The sequence below is a fragment of the Triturus cristatus genome, chromosome 8, assembly GCF_964204655.1.
Source record: "Triturus cristatus chromosome 8, aTriCri1.1, whole genome shotgun sequence".
In the NCBI taxonomy this organism is placed as follows: domain Eukaryota; kingdom Metazoa; phylum Chordata; class Amphibia; order Caudata; family Salamandridae; genus Triturus; species Triturus cristatus.
The window spans coordinates 19,655,231-19,680,179 of NC_140591.1; the positions used below are offsets into that span (position 1 = coordinate 19,655,231).

General features: G+C 49.0%; 1 protein-coding gene across 1 annotated transcript in view; it reads left to right on the plus strand.

The window, feature by feature from the left end:
* Window positions 1–24,949, plus strand: part of UBASH3A (ubiquitin associated and SH3 domain containing A) — a 234,285-nt gene that overhangs the window by 203,995 nt on the left and 5,341 nt on the right. The window contains exon 13 of the mRNA XM_085620748.1: window positions 7,251–7,360. Coding sequence (XP_085476874.1) covers window positions 7,251–7,360 — 110 coding nt within the window. The remainder of the gene's footprint in view (window positions 1–7,250; window positions 7,361–24,949) is intronic.

Consider the following 24,949-nt stretch of genomic DNA (forward strand, 5'->3'; position numbering starts at 1 on the left):
GTACCTTAAATAATCTACCTCATAGTGAGATATTGAATGTTAGTTTGACTTTGTACTAGTGACTTTGCTAGGCGGAGCGCCCACCATAATAGACTAGCCTGGGCAGCCGCAGGACATTAATTTTAAGAGCTTCTATCCAGGCTCCTACACAAATAGTTCACTTTCGGTCCCCGTCGATCCTCGAGTTGCCCACCCGAGCCAGCACCTCCCTATTAGCTCCCCAAGTAGACCATACCACTGGTACGCCCCTAAAGAACTATGATACAGGTCGCGCTTGCCCTTTCCGCCCTGATGAGTCCCCATCAAGCCTTTCCAGCGTGGCTAGCCTCTCACAAACCCCTCTTAGGTCTCCCAACACTGACCACCCTAACCACTCCAGTACGTCTCCCGGCCTTGCAAACAGAATCACCCCTAGACCTTTGGTCCCCTCCCTACTAGCTCCCCAAGTAGACTATGTCACTGGTATGCCCCCAATGACCTACAACAAAGGTTGCACTTGCCCTTCAAGCCCTCAATCCAACCCGCAAAGGGGCTCCATCATACATCCAATGGATTACAACACAGGCCGTACTAGTCCTTCCCCCCTATCACCTATACACACCGTCAGAACTGCTCCCGAACCACTGCCCCCCTGCCCTCCAGCACCTCCCTCTTATAGGGACATCGAATCCCTGCACGCCAGAGCAACCAATCTAACCCAGAGCATTCATATTTCCATCCTGGAGCTAATGAACCTCCTTCACCTCGCTGAACTCTCCCTCGCCAACCTCATGCCCCTGCCTAACGCCACCCCCCGCATTTAACAGAGCTCCCTAAACAACCACTTCCGCTATACTTGAGACATCTTTGCCCCCACAAGCACCCATTCCACCTCTCTGAGGAAGAAACCCGGGCTCTTGTCCTATCCTACAACTCTACCTTTGCCACCCCAAGTCCACTAGACCTCACTGAAATGGAAATCCTTGCCATCCTCCGGGACTACGACTCTACCCCAGCTACGCCTTATCCTTTCGACGTAAAGGCCGAACATGCTCCATCCTGACGTTTACTCAAAATTGGCTAACTGTGAACCATCTCCTGCTCAACACCTCAAAAACAGAATTCTTGCTCGTCTCCCCTCGTAATTACACCCCCAAGCTTGACCTCTGGATGAGTCACCTCACTGCGTTCAACTGCACTCCGCTCATCGTAAACTCTGCCAAATCTCTAGGAGTCACCTTAGACAAGAACCTGAATATGAAAAATCATATCAGCAACACATGTAAAGGAGCAAACCACTTGATAAGGACATTAAGAAACATCAAACCTTTCCTTCCACTTAAGGAGTTCAAGCAGGTGGTTCAAGCGCTTGTCCTACCGAGGCTAGATTACGGCAGTGCTACCCTTTGTGGCCTGCCCAAATACACTCTGGCTCCGCTAAGGGCCTCACAGAATGCAGCTGCGAGATTGGTTACAGGCACCAAACGCAATGAGCGCATTTCGCCAGTCCTAAAATCTCTAAATTGGCTCCCCTATGAAGCACGAATCCAGCTAAAAATTGCCACGATGACACACAAAGCTATCCACTTCAAGACGCCCAGGTATCTGGCGCAAAAACTTGAACTATCTTGTGGTGTAAGAGACTCTAGAAGCGCTACTACCTTACTCTTGAAACCACCTATCCTTAACAAAAAGAGAACCTCTCACAAAGCCTTCTCTGGCGCGGCTCCTAAGGTATGGAACTCTCTTCCTCCAGAAATACGCAGAATCACCAGAACAACGGTGTTCAAGCTGGAAGTCAAAAGATTCCTGTTGAATAAACTCCTCCATTAATTGGACTAAACCCTGGGCCCGTTGACATTGTTCTTTCTTCCTTGTCGTTACACTGTACTGTGCTTAACATATCTTCCATGTGAAGTCTCGTGCACATTATGATTCTTTTGTGTATTTTACTTGTGATTGTTACGTTATTAGCCTTTCTGTTCTAATGTGATTGTTAAGCGCTCTGATATCCCTTGGGATCGTGCTCGCGCTATATAAAACTTTATATAAATAAATAAATAAACAGAATTGTGGTCAAGAGAGCTCTAGCGCCTGTTCACCTGTCCGGCCAGACTCTCGAAACTCCTTCCAAATCTTCTCTGTCTGGTCTTTTAATCAATTGCCGATCGGCAGCTAAGCACGCCGCGGATATTGCTGATCCCATCCTTTACAAAAATTTTGACTTAGCGATCCTTACAGAATCATGGCTCAGCGACTCCTCATCCCCATGCCTGGACCTCCTAGTCCCTCCTAACTACAACATCGCAAGGCTGGACAGACACTCTAACAAGAAAGGAGGAGGCATTGCCTGCATCTACCGCTCTAACCTTCTTGTGACGGAACTTCTGGCGGACATCACCGAATCCTGTGAATACCTCGCCCTCGCTATTCACAGCAACTCCACCCAACTGTGCAACCTGCACATCTTTTACCACCCCCAGGCATGAACGACTCCTTCACTGACCACTTCATGGAAATCATTACAGCCAAGAGTTCCAACAATACCAAAGATATTTTCCTGGGTGACTTTAACTTGCACTGGAATGACCCTAAGATTCACATGTCAACGCCATCAACGACCTCCTGGCCGATCAAGCCCTGACCCAAGCCTGCTCACTACCAACTCACTCAAAAGAGGCCACTCTTGACTGGATCATCTCCAAAGAATCAACAGTCAAGCTTATCTCCATAGACCCATGCGACTGGTCTGACCACCACGCCATCACCTTCCTTCTTCCTGGCACCCACAAGACAAGGGCACCGCAACCGGTGATCCCTAAACACTGGATCAGAGACACCAAGAACCTGGACCGTAGTGAACTTAAGGCTCGCTGCAAATCCGACCCCCCCCTCATATCACAACAGTCAGTGACCTCAATGATCACTACTCTGCGACTATATCGAACATCCTGGATGATCTAGCCCCTCTAAAACTGAAAAGAATCCAAATCAAAGACAGAAACTCCTGGTCCACGGGATCCCTCAATAATGAGAGGAGAGCCCTACGGCAAGCTCAAAGATCCTGGAAGCAGCACCCCTCTGCCGCACATTTAAAACTCCTGCGCCAGGCCAGAAATCCCTACAACAGGAACATACTCAAGTCTAAAAAAGAATTCTTCAGGACTGAACTAGAGAAGGCCAAGAACAGACCCCACAAGCTCTTCGAACTGGTCAAACACCAATCCAATAAACTGGCCAAAACCTCAAAAGAATCCCCCAAGTCTCTTATTTCCTCAGAGGAATTCTCCTCTTTCTTCGCCGACAAAATCTCAGCCCTTGGAAACGAACTCAGTTCCATCACATACCCTCAAACCCTTCCTGACCCGCCTCCTCCAGCCACGTCGCCCCCACAGGCTCCACCCAAAAACCATGCTCACTGGACTGACTTCAAAGTCTATGACAAAAACTCAGTTTCTAAAATCCTATCTACCTTAAACCCTAATAACCATTTTAATGACCCGCTCCCTTCCAACTGCCTAGCAGCCGTCACCCAATCCATTATTCCTAGCTGGACTACAATAATTAGCGCCCCTCTCTGGCAGGGAACGATGCCCAACGCTCTAAAAGCCGGCCAAGTCCTCCCCATTCTGAAAAAAACTTTGGATCCAGCTTCCCCAGACAACTTCAGACCAATCTCCAACATCCCGCTCTTAGCCAAAGAGATGGAGAAATGTGTGCAGCAGCAGCTACATCAACAACTTCCACCTGCTCGATGACTTCCAATCCGGTTTTAGACCAGGGAACAGCACCGAAACCACCATGCTCCACATCGTTGATGATGCCCTCCAAGCCCTCGACCAAGGCAAAACCTGTCTCCTAATCCTCCTGGACCTATCCTCGGCCTTCGACACGGTCAACCATGAAAAACTACTTGAACGCCTCAAACTCAGAATGGGATTGGATGGCTCTGTTCTAGATTGGTTTAGATCCTTCCTCCAAAACCGGTCACAGAGATCCCTGATCAACGGCAGCCTTTCATCACCATTACCGGTCATGGTTGGAGTCCCTCAAGGATCAACCCTGTCCCCCACCCTCTTCAACCTCTACCTGGAACCGCTTACAGAGGTATTGCGCGCAGCTAATATCTCCTATCATATGTACGCCGATGACACTCAGATCTACATCAAAACCTCATCTCTCGAAGAGATTCTCTCCCTGAACGAAGCCTTGAAACTCACTATACAATGGCTCGCATCCAATGAACTCAAACTCAACGCAAAGAAAACAGAATTTCTCCTGATCTCCCCTCCCAATGCCAACCTAGAGATTCAATCATGGATTAAGGCTATCACAGCCTTAAACTGCCCACCAACCATCGTGGATTCGGCCAAATCCTTGGAAATCACCCTCAACAGCAACCTGAACATGTTCGATGGCCAAATCAGCCAGATTCCACCTGAGCTACCTTAGGAAATTGAAACCCTTCCTCTATGCTCCAGATCTAAGAATGGCAATCCAAGCACTTGTCATCTCCAGACTGGAATATGGCTGTTCTACCCTCTTGGGGTTACCCAAGATCTCCCTGGCACTTCCAAGAGCCTGACTCAATGCGGCCGCCAGACTACTCACTGGCACGAGGAAATCCGACCATATTTCCCCACACCTGAAAGCTCTCAACTGGCTCCCCCTGGAGGCAAGAATACAGCTCAAAGTAGCTTGTATCACACACAAAGCTTTATACTCTAAATCCCCTGCATATCTGAAACAGAAACTTGTGATCTCCGGAGGAATCATAAACTCCCGATCTGCCAGAGACCTCCTGCTCCAACCTGCGCACTTTCGAAAACAAAAACTTACAATCGAGCTTTCTCTGGGGCTGCTCCAAGAATATGGAACTCTCTCCCTCCTGACATCAGAATAATCCCCTCTCTGACTCGCTTCAAAAGGGAGGCCAAAACCTTCCTTATGGGTACATTTCTAGCTTAAACCTTGCCTCCACCATCACCATGGCCCAGATCTATGGCTGTCTATTGCCTCCCTTCGGATTATCTAGTTACCCCATCAGAAACTTGGAGCCTTGTCTTGAACATTGTAAATGTAATCTGTAATATGTTATCGTGTCATGAGTATTTGGATATGCAACCTGTAAATACATGCCCTTATCTCCCTCATGTATCCTGCACCTTGTCCCCTATTACTCGATCCGTAACCGGTTGATGTTAAACCTGTTCTGTTTATTGCTATATTTTCCTGTAAAGCGCTCTGATACCCTAACGGGTCAAGTTCGCGCTCCATAAAACTCATAAATAAATAAAATAAATAAAAATGATGCTTCCATATGAGCTATGGGCCACGGCTCACACCTTATTTCTGAAAGACGGCTGCTTGAGCTGTTTGATGGCAGCTTTGCGGCCCTGATGGCGAAATGTGTGAAAAGAAGGAGGCTAGAGGTGGAAAAAGTGACCAAGAAAGACACTATTCTCTAAATTTGCATTAAGAAAGCTGAAATATTTCTAAAGGCCTTCCTACATGAGACACATTGCTTTGTAAACAATTATCTTCCTGACTTGGAGCCAATGAAGGGACTCAAGCACCTGGGAGACATGGTCAGATCTGAGTATGCCAGAGAGGAGTCTTGCTGTAGAATTGTGGCTTTACTGGGGTGCGGAAAGAAACATGCCAGGGAGGTGCTTGTCTAGGCTATTTCTGTTTTCCATTTCTGGCCAAACAAAGGCGTTCACAACCAAGATACAATAACCAAGAGATAAAATGCCAGGGTGTTTAAGAGATTCATAAGAAAGAAGCAACTTCGGATACATTTACCTGAAGAGGTTGGTGCCTATCACAGTGGCCACCATTGTTATATTATGTGTATTTGTAAAACGCACTATCACACATAAGGGTAGCTTGGTGTTGAGCCTAGCCCTACCTATGGTAGGTTAATTAACTGAAAAGTCAGGTATTCAGCTTCTTGTGGAATTCAAAACAAGAGAAGGAACTGATGTGGAGTCGGAGGTTGTTCTGCGTTTTAGGGGTGATGTAAGAACTCCCGTCCTCCTGAACTGGTTCTGTGTGTGCATGGGATGAGTTTGAGTAGGAGTCCTGTGGAGTGGAAATGTCTGGGTGGTTGGTGGAAGGAGATGCGACTGTTCAGGTAGGTGAGGCCTGAACGGTGCAGTGCCTTAAATGTGTATGTGAGGAGTTTCAACTCAGTCCGTTTGTGTATCAGGAGGCAATGGGGCTACCTGAGCTGTGGGGTGATGTGAGTTCTGTGTGCGAGGCTGAGGATGAGGCTGGCTGCTGAGTTCTGGATGGTCTGGTCTGTAGTCTTCTAGGGAGTTGCTTGGAGATCCTGGCACAGAGGGTGTTTCCGTCGTCTAACTTGCTGGTGAGTAAGGCTTGGGTGACTGGATTTCCAGTGTTGCTTTGGGGCTATAGGGAGGCCTTCCTCCGCATCTCTAAGCTGTGGAGACAAGGTTTCTCACTGTTTCTCCTGGCTGTGGGCAAGTGCCAATAGATACTGACCAGACTTGAGGGGCATAAAGTGGCAGATCCCATTTGTTGAGGAGGACTTATGCTTTGGTGTGGCTTAACGTCAAGAGATCGACCCGCATTCACTTTCCATCATCTCATCAAGGAAGGGAAGGTGCATAAATAGATTGTTGAGTATTGAGAGAGGATGTTTTAAGGATGATAATAGGTAATGTGTAGTTAGTGTTGATAAAAAAGAGCAAAGCTTTGTCCAAAAATGGTTGCCACTGAATGTCCCAATGCTAGGGTCATCCCTGCTGAATCATAAGTAGGGAACAACACCCACTTGGTCCAGCATGAAATGATTCAATGTTCTCAAGTTCTGAGCCCTGGATTCCTAAACGTAGTCAAATGAAAGAGGAGTGGAAGGCCCAACAGATTCAGGGCAGTGATGGAGCCCTGTACACCTCCATTGTAAGATCTTCCAGGTCTGATAGAGCAATCACCGCTGCGCTCCTACCGAGCCGAAAGCCGGCCTCGAAGGAATCCAGGAGAAGGTTGTCCTCGCCAGATGGCTGTGGCCCAGCAGTCATTGTCTGCTTCAGTGACTTGGCAGAGAAATGGAGAATTAGAGGTTTTTTAAGAAAAGCACCGTAATATCCGTAAACTTAAAGGTTTGTGGTGAACACGGGAAGAGAGTTGTTTAGTAGTGGGCACATCAAAGAATTGTCATCTTAGGTAAAGAATTTGTTATTCTACTGTGAACATTCATACTCCATGACCCATGTTTCTTCTATGTCTCCTTGGTGTGCCTCCAGCTGGTGATATCCTCATCGTCGGCCATGGGTCTGCTCTGGATTCTCTCACGCGGCCCGTGTTAGGTCTTCCTCCGAAAGACAGCAGCGAATTCGCTCAGTTGGTTCGAAAGGTAAGATGTTCACAGACAAAGGGGTGAAATAAAAGATGTCCTCAGAAACAAACATTTTTTTGTGTTTCCTAGGGACATGACTTGAGCCACAAGCAGGACTAAACTTACGGAAGCAGATTCCTAACTTCTTGAATTTGAGTGGAGCAGTGTATGTGTTTTTAATGTGCTTTGCTATCATGGGAATCTTGCCATTGACAGGGTCAAAGGCAAGGATACAGTCATGAGTCACTGGAGTGGAAGATGGGTTCTCAGAGAGGAGAAGACTGCTACTTAGTTGTGATGTAACTGTGTCTTCAGCTCCCTCCAAAATGAGAGCAGGGTTGGGGCAGTCATGGTGGATACAGAGATGTTGTTGGATGCATGGAGGCCTGCGGCCTTGTCTTTTCCCTTTTGCACCTTTCCATCGCCAGTCTGATGCTACCCAGGCGGCAGGTGTGCAGAGATCAGATCTCTAATTCCTGGTGGGTCTGTACCAACGGCGAGTTTGAATACACTTCCTTGTGCCCTAGAATCATGGCCTTGAACACAATGTGACCCTAATTGGGCTGAAAATGGCGCACTCTGACAATGGGGGCGCGGTGGGGGGCAGGGGAGACCTCCTGCCCTCAAAGATGAGGCAATGTTTTCATATTTCTTCATACCATTAATGAGACGAGCTGTAGAATGTAGGCTGCCCTTGAAGGGGCAACGCAGTGTTTTGAAGACTATGGCTCAAGGCGCTGCCGCCTTCCAGATGAGAGTGCAAGGGCTTGAATGGCCGCCCCGAAGTCTCTTTCTTGGAGCATTCTTTTTACTTTCTCCAGGAGCGAGAGCTGGTACCAGACCGTCTTCGTGATGATATGTTCCTTGAAGATGAGGTTGATGTCCAGGGTGAAGTTGAGTGACTTGGCACTGGGTGAAAGTTGAGGTTTGAATCCATCCAGGTTTCTGTCCTGTAGCTGCTGGCAAACTGTAGGAATTCTGTCTTGGTGGGGGTGAGTCTGCGGTCGATGCTGGGCATCCAGGTCTGGAGGAGTGTCAACAACTGGATGTGGTGAAGGTCCGCTCAGCTCTTCTCCTGTGGAAAGGGTGACTTCTCCAAGTAACCATGGTGTCACCCTGCACAGTATAACATGCACAGCATAAGGTCCCATATAGAGTTAAAAAAAACATTATGGTAAAAATACCCCCATGCCAATCTGATAATGCTTGATTGAGAATGGAAATTAATATTGCAGTAGGTAAGGCAGGTACCAAACTTACCCTAACGTAAGAGCCCGACAAAGAATCCCAGAGAAGAATACAGCTGCAAGAAGCAAAGAACATGGGTAACCTACAGAGCAAATGTATACTCACTTATTAACTTATTCAAACTTTTATTTTTCTCCATTGGGAGATATTTTATCTTATGTAGACATACCTTTCCCTACAACCTCACGTGTGCAGGGGGGGTCTCTCCCCTCCTGCAAGCATTTCCCAAGACACTTCAATGTTACAGTTACAACAGTGGTACATGCTGAGCTCTGCTGCTGACATGTCCAGGGCTCCAGTGCCCCAAACAGAGTCTAACGTCTCTTAACAGCGCAGGTGAAGTTTCAAGTAGGTGAACAAACAGCGCCATGGGATGCCCAGCGGCCAGGATGATCGGAATGAAGCATCATCGGGGCCTTGATAGAACCCAAACCCTAACAGCATGAGCCCTGGAACCACCAGAGAGGACAGCATCTGAGGTGTGATGCCATAATGTGTCGCCTCACACTGCATGGCATCAAAAGGGACAAGTGGAATTATATACACAGCAAATAGACGTGTCCCTTGGAAAATTGATATTAAGACCCTCACTACAAGTGGGCTGATAGATTCCTAGGTTGCAGTAAGTTGTGTTACCAGATATGTCAGAATTCTGAGTTTTGTGTTAAACATAGACAGGTCAACCCTAGTGATAGTTATTGGGAATAAATGCCCAGTATTTACCAGAAAACATGAATTACTAGTGCAATAGGCAACAAAGTCTTTATGTTATTCCCCAAACCGATAACTGAAGTGAGGAACACGCAATCGATCCTGGAATCAATCAGTGGTGGTTGGTAAGGGACAGTGGTTGGGGGTGGGAGAAGGAGGGGGGGTAGGAAATAAAATAAGTACTTACCTGACCGCCACCGCCGCCGTCTCTTTGCCACATGAAGCAGGAACAGGAAGCACCTAGGCTTCCAGACGCCCCAAGCCAATCACGACACTGCTGATAGTAGCGTCGCTATGGTGAGAGCACCGTGGTTCAGCGCTCAGATAGGGGCTGGGGGGCCTGGGCATTTTCTGCAGCTAGGCTGTAATGCAGCCTGGGTGGAGAACATGCAAGGTGTGTCCAGCCAAACAGTCATGGGCACTTTAGGTGTGGCCACTCCTCCTCCCTCTGGGTCACGGCGCCCAGCCCCGCCCCGCCCTAGGTGGCAATGGAAATGTAAAAAATAAAATAATAACTTCTGTTATCATGTTATTTTTTCCATTGCACCGCTTCAAAGCAGCGGGACGCTTTAGCGGAGGAGGCACCGCTGCCGGGGGAAGGAAAGAGATCTATCGCTCAGGAAGCTGAGGTGTGCCATCATGAAACCTGATCTGCCCTAGAAAACCCGATCGACCCAGTGGCGATGGATGTTAAAGTGGATTATTAGTTGGGGGTGGTCGTGAGACCTCATGAAGAGATAATGCCTCTAATCATTATCAGGTCCATTTACGTTTCCTCTAAATTGAACCTTAGCTCACTCCCGGGAGCTGTGGCAGAGAGCAGTCAGACTTAACTCAAAGGAAAACCGGTGTAAAGCATTTATCAGTACCAGAACAGTCAATAAGTAAGACTCAAAACACAATAAAACCCCATTCCAATGATAAAATATATGTTTATCTTCAATTAGACACCCAAAAAAATAAATCAAATAAAGGGAACCGAAGTTAGGATTTTTGTAAATGGCTGCTTTAAAAAGTTTGTAAATCACTGCTTTTCGCTCTTTGCGGTAGTCTATGGTCCCCGAGCATGAGTGCCTGGAGCAAAGTCGAAGGTTAGGCTGACCACGATAAGAATTTATAAGATATCTATGACCCCTGATGCTGCTGATGCTCCAGCCACACAAACTACAACATCCTATCTATGAGTCTGCACAAAGCCTCCCTGTGTGGCTTTGAGTGGCCTCAAAGATATGGAGTAAGGCGAGGCAGCGCAGATCGCTGCGTCACCTTACTCTGTCCCAGGGAGGCGTTCCATAGGCGTTGCGGTGGGATTTTCCACCCAGCACCGATAGATTTTGATGCATCCCCAGATTTACAAGACCATGTCTACCTGGGGATGAGCCAAAACCGTACGCCTCTCGAGGTGAGGCATAATGAGGAGAAATGACTTTATTTCTCTTCGTTTTTTCATCTTTCGACTTGTGTTGCAGCACACATGGAAAGAGGAAAAAGACTCCCAGGATTGTTTCTGTGCAGGAAGGTCAATGTTCCTGCATAAAAACAAACAATCCTGCACACAACGCAGTCACCCTTGCACCATAATGCGTTAGCTCTAGGCTGCGGAAACAGCACCAGCGCAGGGGAAAAAGGACAGACATCCACGCATGCCATCGATACAGCGCATTCCGGCCCTTTCACTTTGACGCAGGGCAGCACCAAACCCCCATAAATGCCTCCATACTCCCAAATGATTCTTACCTACAGGCATTTGTTGATTCCTTACAAATCATTATACCGTACGAGGTCTGCGGCTGTTCAACTGAACACCCATATGTTCTCGGCACAGTGTCGTCCCGAGAGTGGTGTCCGGTATCCACCAATTGGAAGGGATGCTGTACTAGACCGTGGTGCTCCAAGCAACACACTTACATTTCCACCCGTTTCTTGAGATCCTAGACCTCAATCCCAGTGATCCACTGTAGGAGAGTAGGGTCTGCTATCCTATGGTCACCCCAAATTTTTGCTTTTTGCTTCACTGGTTTTTGACATATTGAGGCTGTGGGCCTGCCAATCAGACCCCCAGCCTGCTGTTCTCTCTACTAAATTACAACTATGCACCCTAGGTGCATAACCAATTGGAAGTGGATCACCCTGTCAGCCCCTGTACCAGTGTACACTAGGTACCCAGGGCATTGGTGTACCCAAGGCCTGCCAAGGGCTGCAGCATGTATTATGCCACCCCAGGCTTGGCCTAACAATCTGACACAACTGGCTGATCACTCAGCTGGGGTAAGTTGGTGTAATCACCTCTTACTTAGGTGTAGTATACCTATACCTAACCTTAAATGGGACACCTGGTAACCTATAAGTCACTCCTATGGCAGGCCTTAACAATCCTGAAGGCAGAGTGCTTGGTTCCATGTGAGATGGTGCTCTGGCATGAGCTGAGCCTGTCTGCAGTGGTCGGAACAACTTCCTTCTACTGTTTCCAGATATCGTCATACCATATACTCTTAAGTGCATTATGAACCTCGCGGTTAAATGCTATCTTTGGTTTGGCTTTATCAAAACATGTCGAGTAAGGTGTCATACGAATTGGAATACTAACCCCTCGCCAATTCTGGCGACGGGGTTAGCATTCCACCCTTCTAGATTTCTAGAAACCCGGGTAAAATCAGACATAGCCTCAGCTCCACAAAATGGATGCTGCCACCACAGACACAAGTCTGCCCTCCTGCTGCTGGGAGTCCTTCCAGCTTGGGAGGTGTGGACAAAGGGTTTCCTGCCAGGGGAGGTGCGTGCACCACCCCAGACAGGATTTTGTGTATTGGTCAGGTAGGGCTTGAAAGAAACCAGACATGCCTGTGGCTCACAAGGAGCCTCGGTGCATATGCCAGTTCAAACCGGTCCTGGGGCACACCAGTCCCGGGCCTGGGGCGAGCTGGACAAAGGATTGGGGGTGTAACCACCCCCCTTCCTGGTCCCACCCATAGGGAGGGACCTAGCAGGTAGTCCGGCCCCTAGAATCCGCTTAAAGGTAGGAGCTGTGTCCTAAGACTTCAGACATCCTGGAATCAACTTGAAACTAAGAAGAAGACGGGAACTTCGACATTCTGCTGCACAGAAGACTGAAGAAAATCTCCCCTGTGGTCAGGGAGTGACCACCTTGCTAACGCAAGCACCATCCAGCGAATCACCGTCTGCTTTGCCGCCGCCTCCCGCCGGAGCCCGAGCCCAGAGACCGACAAGACCTGGACCTCCAGACCTCTCACCGCCCGATCCACAGTCCCTGAAAAGAGGAGACCCGTGGAGGCACCGAGACACGTGGAGCCAGCCATCTTGGAACAACTACGACAAGCTGACAAGTGCAACAACCGAGGCTCCCTCCAAGTTGTGCTTTGGGATCTGAGAAGCCCAACCCCCGAGCAGCATCTGCACCAAAGGTGAGCCCTCCAGCATCTCCACGATCTGCGTGGGGCCCTTCTGCATTTTGCCACTCGACGTGCCTAACCGGTTGCTGGCCCGCTGGCTAGTGGCCATCTTGGCGACGAACTCTACGAAATACACTGCTGGTCTGGTTGTTCCAGACTGGCCCTTGCTCCCCTCCAAAGGAGCAATCCCTCTGACCTTGCTGGTCAGAACCAACAGCTGATTTCCGAATCCTCCTTCAATTGCTTTTGCCAAGGCTTGTTTGCTTCGATCAAGTCGCCGACACCGCCGACAGCGAGAGCCTGCGTGGGACAGCTCGTGAGCCGACTCCTGGACGTCGTCGACCTTCAGGGACCACGTGGCTGCGGAGACAAGCTACCCCTCATCACCTGTTTGCACCCGACATCGCCTGGTACCCACCTGGTGCCACGCTGGTCACGGGCTAGTGACTGTGAACACTGTCCCCTCTGCTTACAGGTCTTCAACATCTCCGATCCACTCTTGGATCCACTGCATCTCTCCCGGACCGACCGCCTGCAGCATCTTTGTCTTCAAGCTCCACGGAACAGATAGAAGAAACCCGACGCACTTCGAGGCCTATGCACCCGCTTCCTGTGGGTGAGGTAAAGCTGGCACACCTGTGCCCAAGTGTAGTATTACATCTCTAGTGCCTGTGTTCCAAATCTTGAGTTCCTAGTCCATCCGGAAGATCCTCTTTGCAGTAACTTTGTACTTTTTACGCACCCATTGAAACCTATGGGAGCCCGCGTGTGACTATTTGCTCTGCACACGCCACCCGTGGACCTCCTGGTCACTAACTGACGTTAGCTCCTTGTAGGCCCAGCGATTCTAGAGGCCCTAGGCCTTTTCCCTTTTCTGTTCGTGGTACTTATACCACTATTTTAGTATATGGTTTGAGTGGCCACCAGGGCCTATCCATATAACGTGCAACTTCTGTGTATTCTGTGATAATCTTGTTTGACGATTTGTGCTCCTGTGCTCATAAAGAGACTAGGGGTTACTTTGAGAAATAAATACATATATATTTTGAATATATATCTGTGTGGTGTCCTTTCATTGGTATAAAAGGGGGTTGCATTTGGTAAAACAGCTGGCTTAACACGCTTCACGAGTTTAGCCTCAAAGACTGCTTAGCCTACGCTACCACTAGGGCAGCTAGTCCGAAAAGGTTGACTTACAACCACACCATAAGGGTTGCTTGGCATGGTACAAGGTGATCACTTTAACTAGTGAGCATCATATACCAGGCCAACTTCTCACATTGGTGAGCAGCGGTTGGATTTGAGCTTGCTGTGTTTTACCATTGTAATCTCTTGGTTACCAATTGAAAGATCACATAGGTACCTGTAGGTACATATAAAACAAGATTAGATATACATAAGTTCTACTGAACTTAGTTGTTGTAGAGCAAAGGGAGTAGCACACCCTGACTACAACTACTAGATAGGTTTAGTAGGTAAACCCAAGTGTAGGTAGATTGCAACACATCCACCCACACTTAAGAGCAATGGCCGGGGCAGAGGGGTCCACTGTACCCATCTCTGTTGAGAGTGACCCCCAGAGGGCACCATCCAGCTTTGCTACCCTTAATCAGAATGAGCTCAGGCATTTGGCAACTCTTAGAGGCCTTAAACAGCCCAAGAACCCAAACTCTGCTGAGCTCAGAGAGCTCTTACAGAATGATGAGAATCAGAGAGCACTCAAGAAAGCTTCCCAGTTAGCCCCCTTAGGGTCAGGAACAGGAGGCCCCCCTTCTGAAGATACTACAGAGGTACCCAGTTCCAATAGCCATCCCTTAGATGAGAACCATACTACAGGGGAGGAAAGTGGTGAGGATACAGAAAGTAGTGATGATGAAGGGAGAACTAGCCCAGTGCCAAGTATTATACTTGGCCCAGCTAAACTAAGGCTATTGGGGACTGACAATGGGTTCACCCCATTGGATCTCCCCAGTGGACTTAACACAGGGCTTGGGAGGCAAAGGAATCGCTCAGGTGACTCCAATGCTTCTCATGGCTCTAGAGGCTCTCAAGGTCACTCCAGGAAAAGGATGACCACCCCTCAGAGGAGGGAACATGAGGCCAGAATGCAGGAAGCCCAGCTGAGGATCAGGAAGCAGGAGCTAGAAGTAGCCCTGATGGAAGAAAAACTGAACAAAGCTAGGCAACCTAGAGAGAGTGGGTCTATACCCACTGGTGGCAGCATTGTCCCTAAGGACAAAGATAGGGTCTTTGATAATAGGAACCTGTCTAAGGTTGTGCCCCCCTACAAAAGTGGGGATGACATCCACAAATGGATAACTGCTCTTGAGAGAGCCTGCAAAGTACAGCAGGTTCCTGAAGACCAGTGGGCAGCAATCCTCTGGCTCTCCTTTGAAGGAAGAGGCAGAGACAGACTCCTCACTGTTAGAGAAGAGGATGTCAGAAACTACAGAGTCCTGAAGAGTGTTCTGGTAGATGGGTTAGGCTTAACCACTGAACAGTACAGGTTAATGTTCAGAGACACCCAAAAGACACAGACTCAGGACTGGTCTGAATATGTTGAATGTGCCACTAAGGCTTTGGAGGGTTGGTTGCTGGGAAGTAAGGTATCTGATTTTACAGGATTGTATAATTTGATGATGAGAGAACAGATTTTAAATAACTGTCAAAACCAGCAACTGCATCAACACTTGGTTGACTCTGATCTGACCTCTCCCCAAGAATTGGGAAAGAAGGCAGACAAATGGGTCAGAACCAGGGTTAAGCAAAAGAACCAGAACCAGGGCCAAGGGGGTGATCAGAAGAAAACAGACCAAAAGGGTGGAGATCAGAAACCTAAAGACCAGAAGTCTTCAACAGGGCCCCAAACTACTGCTAAGGAGGGTGGATCCCAACAGTCCAAGAAGAAGAAAGAAGGTCAGAAGAAACCCTGGTGCAATCATTGTAAAAATACAACTCACTGGACTAGTGATTGCAAAAAGGGTGGAGCCCCCAACACTGTTGCCCCTAAGGCACCTGCTCCCAGTACTACTGTTAGCAGTGTTGGTCCCCAGACAAAGGGTGTAGTGGGAATCACTATGGGAACTGAAGGAGATTCTGACTTAGACAGAACCCTTACACAGGCAGTCTTGATCTGTGATGGGGACATTGATTTGTCCCTGACTGTGAGCCCCAGTAACCTGGGCAAGTACAGACAGACTCCTTTAATTAATGACAAAGTGGCTCAAGCCTACAGGGACACATGTGCCAGTGTCACTATGGTGACACCAGGCTTTGTGGACCCTGGACAGTACATACCAGGTGAGAACTACCTGGTGACCAATGCCAGCAATGCCACTACTTCACACAGTGTGGCAGTTGTTAACTTCTCATGGGGAGGGGTAACTGGCCTCAAAAGGGTTGTGGTTAGTGCAGACCTCCCAGTAGAATGTTTGTTGGGCAATGACCTAGAGAGTTCTCTATGGTCAGAAGTGGAGTACAGGACTCATGCAGAGATGTTAGGTATATCATCACATGTCCTTGCTGTGACCAGGTCACAGGCCAAAAAGTGCCTCACTGAACCTCAGGTCTTGGATCCTGGAACAATGGACCAAGCACCTACCAAGAAGAAGAACAGGAGGGTCAAGGCTGTGCCTTCCCCCCTGCCTCAGAGTGATGATCAGCCTTCCCAGGAAGCTGATCTAGAGGACCCTGAAGGAACTGTCCCTGAAGAGCTTGAACCTGATCAGGTTGAGTTTCTGGGGACAGGGGGACCTTCAAGGGCTGACTTGAGGCAGGCTCAGTTATCCTGTCCCTCTCTTGAACCCCTCAGACAGCTGGCTGCTGCTGAGGCTGCTGGGAATGCTCAAGGTACCCATAAAGTGTATTGGGATGAAGGGCTCCTTTATTCAGAGGCTAGAGACCCCAAGCCTGGTGCTACCAGGAGGTTGGTCATACCTCTGCAATTTAGGGGCTTCCTTCTTACCTTGGCCCATGACATTCCTTTAGCAGGACACCTAGGCCAGAATAAGACCTGGGACAGACTTGTCCCTCACTTTCACTGGCCTCACATGAATGAAGATACAAAGGAGTTTTGTCGCTCCTGTGTTACCTGCCAAGCCAGTGGCAAATCAGGTGGCACCACAAAGGCCCCCCTAATACCACTACCTGTGGTGGGGGTCCCCTTTGAAAGAGTGGGAATAGACATAGTGGGTCCCATGGATCCTCCCACTGCATCTGGGCACAGATTTATACTGGTGGTAGTGGATCATGCCACCAGGTATCCAGAGGCAATTCCCCTTAGGACCACTACAGCACCTGTTGTGGCCAGGGCCCTGCTGGGAGTATTCTCCAGAGTGGGGTTTCCTAAGGAGGTAGTATCTGACAGAGGTACCAACTTTATGTCAGGATACTTGACAGCTATGTGGAAGGAATGTGGTGTCAACTACAAGTTCACCACCCCTTATCACCCACAATGCAATGGGCTTGTTGAGAGATTCAACAAGACCCTAAAGGGTATGATCAAAGGATTACCTGAAAAGCTCAGGCGAAGATGGGATATCCTTCTACCCTGCCTTCTGTTTGCTTACAGAGAGGTCCCACAAAAAGGAGTTGGCTACAGCCCCTTTGAATTGTTGTTTGGGCACCCTGTGAGAGGCCCACTGTGTTTGGTGAAGGAAGGATGGGAGTTACCTCTCAAAAAGCCTAAGCTAGACATAGTGGACTATGTACTTGGTCTCCGCTCCCGGATGGCTGAGTATATGGAGAAGGCATCTAAAAACCTTGAGGCAAGCCAGGCCTTACAGAAAGCTTGGCATGACCAAAAGGCTGTCTTGGTTGAGTATCAGCCAGGACAGAAGGTATGGGTGTTGGAGCCAGTGGCCCCAGCAGCACTCCAAGACAAATGGTCTGGACCCCATACAATCCTGGAAAAGAAGGGAGAGGTCACCTACTTGGTGGACCTAGGAACTCCCAGGAGTCCCCACCGGGTACTCCATGTTAACAGGCTTAAAGCATATGTTGACAGGGCAGACATGGGCTTGCTCATGGCTACAGATGAGGGACAGGAGGAAGAGAGTGACCCTCTCCCAGACCTGTTGTCTCAGAACCCTGAAGATGGCTCAGTTGAAGGAGTGACCCTTGGAGGCAACCTCACTGCCCATCAGCAGACTGAATGTAGACAGGTTCTACAATCATTTTCACATATGTTTTCCTTGATACCTAGTCAAACTGACTGGTGTACCCATGTTGTGGACACTGGTGACAGTCTGCCTGTAAAGAACAAACTTTACAGACAACCTGACCACGTCAGGGACTGTATAAAGGCTGAGGTACATAAAATGCTGGAATTAGGTGTCATTGAACCCTCAGAGAGCCCCTGGGCTAGCCCAGTGGTTCTGGTCCCCAAACCTCACACCAAAGATGGCAAGAGAGAGATGAGGTTCTGTGTGGATTACAGAGGACTCAATGCTGTCACCAGGACAGATGCACACCCTATTCCAAGGGCAGATGAGCTCATAGACAAACTAGCTTCTGCAAAGTTTTTGAGCACATTTGACTTGACAGCTGGCTATTGGCAAATCAGATTAGCTGAGGAGTCTAAGGCCAAAACAGCATTCTCAACCCCAGGTGGGCATTATCAGTTTGTGGTGATGCCCTTTGGTCTGAAGAATGCACCTGCCACCTTCCAAAGGCTGGTGAACCAAGTCCTTACTGGGTTGGATGACTTTTGCGCAGCATATCTTGATGACATTGCTGTCTTTAGTTCCACCTGGGAGGATCACCTGATCCACCTGAAGAAGGCTCTTGAGGCTCTGCAAAGGGCAGGCCTCACTATCAAGGCTACTAAGTGCCAGATAGGGCAGAGTAAGGTTGTGTATTTGGGCCACCTTGTAGGTGGGGGCCAAGTTCAACCACTGGAGAGTAAGATACAGTCCATCAAGGATTGGTCCCCTCCAACCACCCAGACTCAAGTTCGAGCTTTCTTGGGCTTGACTGGGTATTACAGGAAGTTTGTTAAGAACTATGGGTCCATTGTGACTCCTCTTAATGATCTGACATCCAAGAAGATGCCCAAAAAGGTTCAGTGGACAGTACGCTGTCAAAAGGCATTTGATGACCTGAAGGAGGCCATGTGCTCTGCACCTATCCTGAAAAGTCCTGACTACTCCAAAGAGTTTATTGTCCAAACAGATGCTTCTGAGTTGGGTGTGGGAGCTGTGCTGTCACAACTTAATGTAGATGGTCAAGACCAACCCATTGCTTTTATTAGCAGAAGGTTGACCCCCAGAGAGAAGAATTGGTCAGCTATTGAGAGGGAGGCCTTTGCTGTGGTGTGGGCCCTGAAGAAGCTGAGGCCATACTTGTTTGGCACTCACTTCAAGATTCAGACCGACCATAAGCCCCTCTTGTGGCTAAATCAGATGAAGGGTGAAAACCCCAAACTGCTTAGGTGGTCCATTTCCCTACAGGGGATGGACTTTACAGTGGAGCACCGGCCAGGTACTGACCATGGGAATGCAGATGGTCTCTCCAGGTACTTCCACTTAGGACATGAAGACGAGACTGGTCAAGGCTAGTTTAATGTCCCAGCGTTTGGGGGGGGGTTGTGTAGGAGAGTAGGGTCTGCTATCCTATGGTCACCCCAAATTTTTGCTTTTTGCTTCACTGGTTTTTGACATATTGAGGCTGTGGGCCTGCCAATCAGACCCCCAGCCTGCTGTTCTCTCTACTAAATTACAACTATGCACCCTAGGTGCATAACCAATTGGAAGTGGATCACCCTGTCAGCCCCTGTACCAGTGTACACTAGGTACCCAGGGCATTGGTGTACCCAAGGCCTGCCAAGGGCTGCAGCATGTATTATGCCAACCCAGGCTTGGCCTAACAATCTGACACAACTGGCTGATCACTCAGCTGGGGTAAGTTGGTGTAATCACCTCTCACTTAGGTGTAGTATACCTATACCTAACCTTAAATGGGACACCTGGTAACCTATAAGTCACTCCTATGGCAGGCCTTAACAATCCTGAAGGCAGAGTGCTTGGTTCCATGTGAGATGGTGCTCTGGCATGAGCTGAGCCTGTCTGCAGTGGTCGGAACAACTTCCTTCTACTGTTTCCAGATATCGTCATACCATATACTCTTAAGTGCATTATGAACCTCGCGGTTAAATGCTATCTTTGGTTTGGCTTTATCAAAACATGTCGAGTAAGGTGTCATACGAATTGGAATACTAACCCCTCGCCAATTCTGGCGACGGGGTTAGCATTCCACCCTTCTAGAGGGACACGACATGTACAGTACCTGAAACCCGGGTAAAATCAGACATAGCCTCAGCTCCACAAAATGGATGCTGCCACCACAGACACAAGTCTGCCCTCCTGCTGCTGGGAGTCCTTCCAGCTTGGGAGGTGTGGACAAAGGGTTTCCTGCCAGGGGAGGTGCGTGCACCACCCCAGACAGGATTTTGTGTATTGGTCAGGTAGGGCTTGAAAGAAACCAGACATGCCTGTGGCTCACAAGGAGCCTCGGTGCATATGCCAGTTCAAACCGGTCCTGGGGCACACCAGTCCCGGGCCTGGGGCGAGCTGGACAAAGGATTGGGGGTGTAACCACCCCCCTTCCTGGTCCCACCCATAGGGAGGGACCTAGCAGGTAGTCCGGCCCCTAGAATCCGCTTAAAGGTAGGAGCTGTGTCCTAAGACTTCAGACATCCTGGAATCAACTTGAAACTAAGAAGAAGACGGGAACTTCGACATTCTGCTGCACAGAAGACTGAAGAAAATCTCCCCTGTGGTCAGGGAGTGACCACCTTGCTAACGCAAGCACCATCCAGCGAATCACCGTCTGCTTTGCCGCCGCCTCCCGCCGGAGCCCGAGCCCAGAGACCAACAAGACCTGGACCTCCAGACCTCTCACCGCCCGATCCACAGTCCCTGAAAAGAAGAGACCCGTGGAGGCACCGAGACACGTGGAGCCAGCCATCTTGGAACGACTACGACAAGCTGACAAGTGCAACAACCGAGGCTCCCTCCAAGTTGTGCTTTGGGATCTGAGAAGCCCAACCCCCGAGCAGCATCTGCACCAAAGGTGAGCCCTCCAGCATCTCCACGATCTGCGTGGGGCCCTTCTGCATTTTGCCACTCGACGCGCCTAACCGGTTGCTGGCCCGCTGGCTAGTGGCCATCTTGGCGACGAACTCTACGAAATACACTGCTGGTCTGGTTGCTCCAGACTGGCCCTTGCTCCCCTCCAAAGGAGCAATCCCTCTGACCTTGCTGGTCAGAACCAACAGCTGATTTCCGAATCCTCCTTCAATTGCTTTTGCCAAGGCTTGTTTGCTTCGATCAAGTCGCCGACACCGCCGACAGCGAGAGCCTGCGTGGGACAGCTCGTGAGCCGACTCCTGGACGTCGTCGACCTTCAGGGACCACGTGGCTGCGGAGACAAGCTACCCCTCATCACCTGTTTGCACCCGACATCGCCTGGTACCCACCTGGTGCCACGCTGGTCACGGGCTAGTGACTGTGAACACTGTCCCCTCTGCTTACAGGTCTTCAACATCTCCGATCCACTCTTGGATCCACTGCATCTCTCCCGGACCGACCGCCTGCAGCATCTTTGTCTTCAAGCTCCACGGAACAGATAGAAGAAACCCGACGCACTTCGAGGCCTATGCACCCGCTTCCTGTGGGTGAGGTAAAGCTGGCACACCTGTGCCCAAGTGTAGTATTACATCTCTAGTGCCTGTGTTCCAAATCTTGAGTTCCTAGTCCATCCGGAAGATCCTCTTTGCAGTAACTTTGTACTTTTTACGCACCCATTGAAACCTATGGGAGCCCGCGTGTGACTATTTGCTCTGCACACGCCACCCGTGGACCTCCTGGTCACTAACTGACGTTAGCTCCTTGTAGGCCCAGCGATTCTAGAGGCCCTAGGCCTTTTCCCTTTTCTGTTCGTGGTACTTATACCACTATTTTAGTATATGGTTTGAGTGGCCACCAGGGCCTATCCATATAACGTGCAACTTCTGTGTATTCTGTGATAATCTTGTTTGACGATTTGTGCTCCTGTGCTCATAAAGAGACTAGGGGTTACTTTGAGAAATAAATACATATATATTTTGAATATATATCTGTGTGGTGTCCTTTCATTGGTATAAAAGGGGGTTGCATTTGGTAAAACAGCTGGCTTAACACGCTTCACGAGTTTAGCCTCAAAGACTGCTTAGCCTACGCTACCACTAGGGCAGCTAGTCCGAAAAGGTTGACTTACAACCACACCATAAGGGTTGCTTGGCATGGTACAAGGTGATCACTTTAACTAGTGAGCATCATATACCAGGCCAACTTCTCACATCCACAAACCAGGAGAAGCAGCATACACGTGTAGCTCCTACTGGCCGATTTTGCTCAAAAGAATCGAAACGAAGATATTGGTGACAATACTAGCTATGCGACTAGTAAAGGTCATAACCCCCTAGATTCACAGAGATCCGTCAGGCTTCATGCCTAAACGGTCAATAAGCTATAACCTCCGCAGACATAATAACTGGTTAGATCCAGTTAAAACGAGAGAAGACCCACACATCGTTCTACCATTGGATGCTGAAAAAGCCCTTGATGCGGTACACTGGCCTCACATGCGTCCGGTCCTAGAGCGGTCCGGATTTGAACTCAAGTTCTTGACCTGGGTGAAGTTACTCTATCAGGATCCAGTGGCAAGCGTAAGGGCGAATGGTGGACTTCGTCACATTTCGCATAGAAAGGGGGATGAGGCAGGGTTGTCCCTTATCCCCTTTACTGGTTGCCCTAGTGCCAGAGCCGTTGGCTGGTAGGATTCGGACACACCCTGGTTTAAGAAGGCCCGGGGTGACGGATGATTAGTGGATTTCACTTTACACAGATAACATTCTCCCATATCTTACACTCCCCACTGACACGTTGCCGGAAGTGTATGGGGGTCTTTGAATGATGCGGGGCCCACGCAGGTCACACGATAAACTGTGACAAACCCGGCGGGAGACAACACAGAGGACCTTGTGATTCCATGCCGCCTCCAACTAGATAGAAATGGCTTCCAATCCTTGGGCATCTACGTGACTTTGGACAGAGAGAACAGTCTGAACCGAAACATCTGAAGGGTACTGGTGGAGTTCCATGGGGATGTTGAAAGATGGAGGGTCTTGCCCCTCACGCTACTGGCAAGGGCCGCCATGCACAAAATTATTACTCTGCCCAAACTCCCATACATTTTACAAAACACTTATCACAAAGTGCCTGATGCGATACTTGTCAAAATTGATGGGGAACTTTATGGAACAGAGGACATCGTCGAGTGGCACTGAAAACACTTCAGAGAAAGCAATATAATGGGGCAATAGCCCTCCCAGACATACTAGATTACGATTGGGCAGCACAGCTGGTGGTGGTCAATGATGGGTGCAGCGCACCAAGAGATCACCTCAACTACGCACTGGAGAGACTATAATGTAAGTCCAACTGCTACCTACACTATCTGTACGGAGTGGGCGGAGTGCACAAACTACTTCCGGCCACACCGATGACAGTAGAGGCCTGGATAAAACAGGGAAATATATAGGTTGGGAAAAAAGGGTCACTCGAGAGACCCCGCTTTGGGAGGAGACAGTCTTAAAAGAAATAGGGAAACTGAAGGGATACAACACCTGGAACATGGTAGGGTTATCCAAGCGGGGAGACATCATGGTAGAAGGAATCCTGATCTCGTTCAACTTATTGCAAAGATACTACCTACTACACAAGACACAGTGGGGCATATTTACAAAGCGGCAATAGAAAAGTATCACCGCTTTTGCGGCCGTTTTCGGCCGAAAAGCGACGATAATTTTATCGCCTAATTAGCAAGGTCACGCTAACACGAGAAACCTTGCACCTTCTCCTCTGTGCCGCTCATGCTCCATAGTGTCACATCTTGTCCTCTGTGCCACTCTCGCTCCATAGTGTCACACCTTCTCCTCTGTGCCTCGAATGATCCACAGTGCCACACCTTCTCCTCTGTGCATTTCACACTCCGTAGTGTCAGATCTTCTCGTCTGTGTGTCTCACGCTCCATAGTGCCACAACTTCTGCTCTTTTGAGATGAGCGTTGCTAATAGCACGCTATCTCAGCGATAAAAATCCACGCTAGCTGGCGATAATTATCCTAGCGCTAAGTGCGCTTAGTGATAATTGTCTGGCTTGGCAGTTTGGGCTGGACTGTTGCGATGAGGCACAGGGTCAAGACTGATTTGCATACAGCTGGGTCTGAACTGAGGTGGTGAAGTCAGCTAAAGAACGATGATGGATTCAATCCAGATCTGTGACTGGGTTTGAGTGTCGGAAAAGTTTCAGCGCTCTGTCCATCATCTCCTTGTGTTTGCTTTGTTCGCCCTAAGTTGGCAGGGTATGCCCAGATGTGGGTCCCTTGCTCACTTTGCCACTGGATTCAAGCTGGCCTGGCTGATGAAGGGTGTTACCCAGAAACCGGTCCCAGGATGCTTGTTTCCGGTTCAGAGAAGATCTGGCTTGGCAGTTCGGGCTGGACTGTTCCCGTGAGGCACAGGGTCTAGACTGATTTGCATATAGCTGGGTCTGAACTGGGGTGGCGAAGTGAGCTAAAGAACGATGATGGATTCAACCCAGATCTGTGACTGGGGGTGAGTGTTGGAAAAGTTTCAGCGCTCCGTCCATCATCTCCTTGTGTTTGCTTTACCAACTACACAAGACACAGTATTTTAAATACTTACAACTTAAACATGCATGGAGGGCTGAAGAACTGAACATCACAGACATGCCGGAATATGTACCACTGGAAGGGAGATGGCTCCAGGGCGAATAGGAAGCCAAGGCTTTCTCATGGACCTACAAAACTATTATTAATAATACCCGACACCCTACAGAAATCGAACAGATGTGAAAGGGATGTTGGAAAGTTAGATACAAGAGTATTGGATGGTCTACTAAGCATACTACTTGGGGCTGTGAGTTACCAAACGAGAAGTGGCCGAATGCTGCGGGCGCCAGAGGTGCCAACTCCTAGGGAATGGAGAATGGGGATTGACCACTATATGACAGCAGAGAGGATCACATACAGGGTCAGGGGCTGCCCCAGGAAATTCCATAACATATGGGGCCCATGGTTGGAATATTACGACATGGATATGGAAAACGTGGAAGGTGGGTCACAAACCACTCAACCTCTCTAACTCATCACAGCCATAATGCTTAGAACTATACTA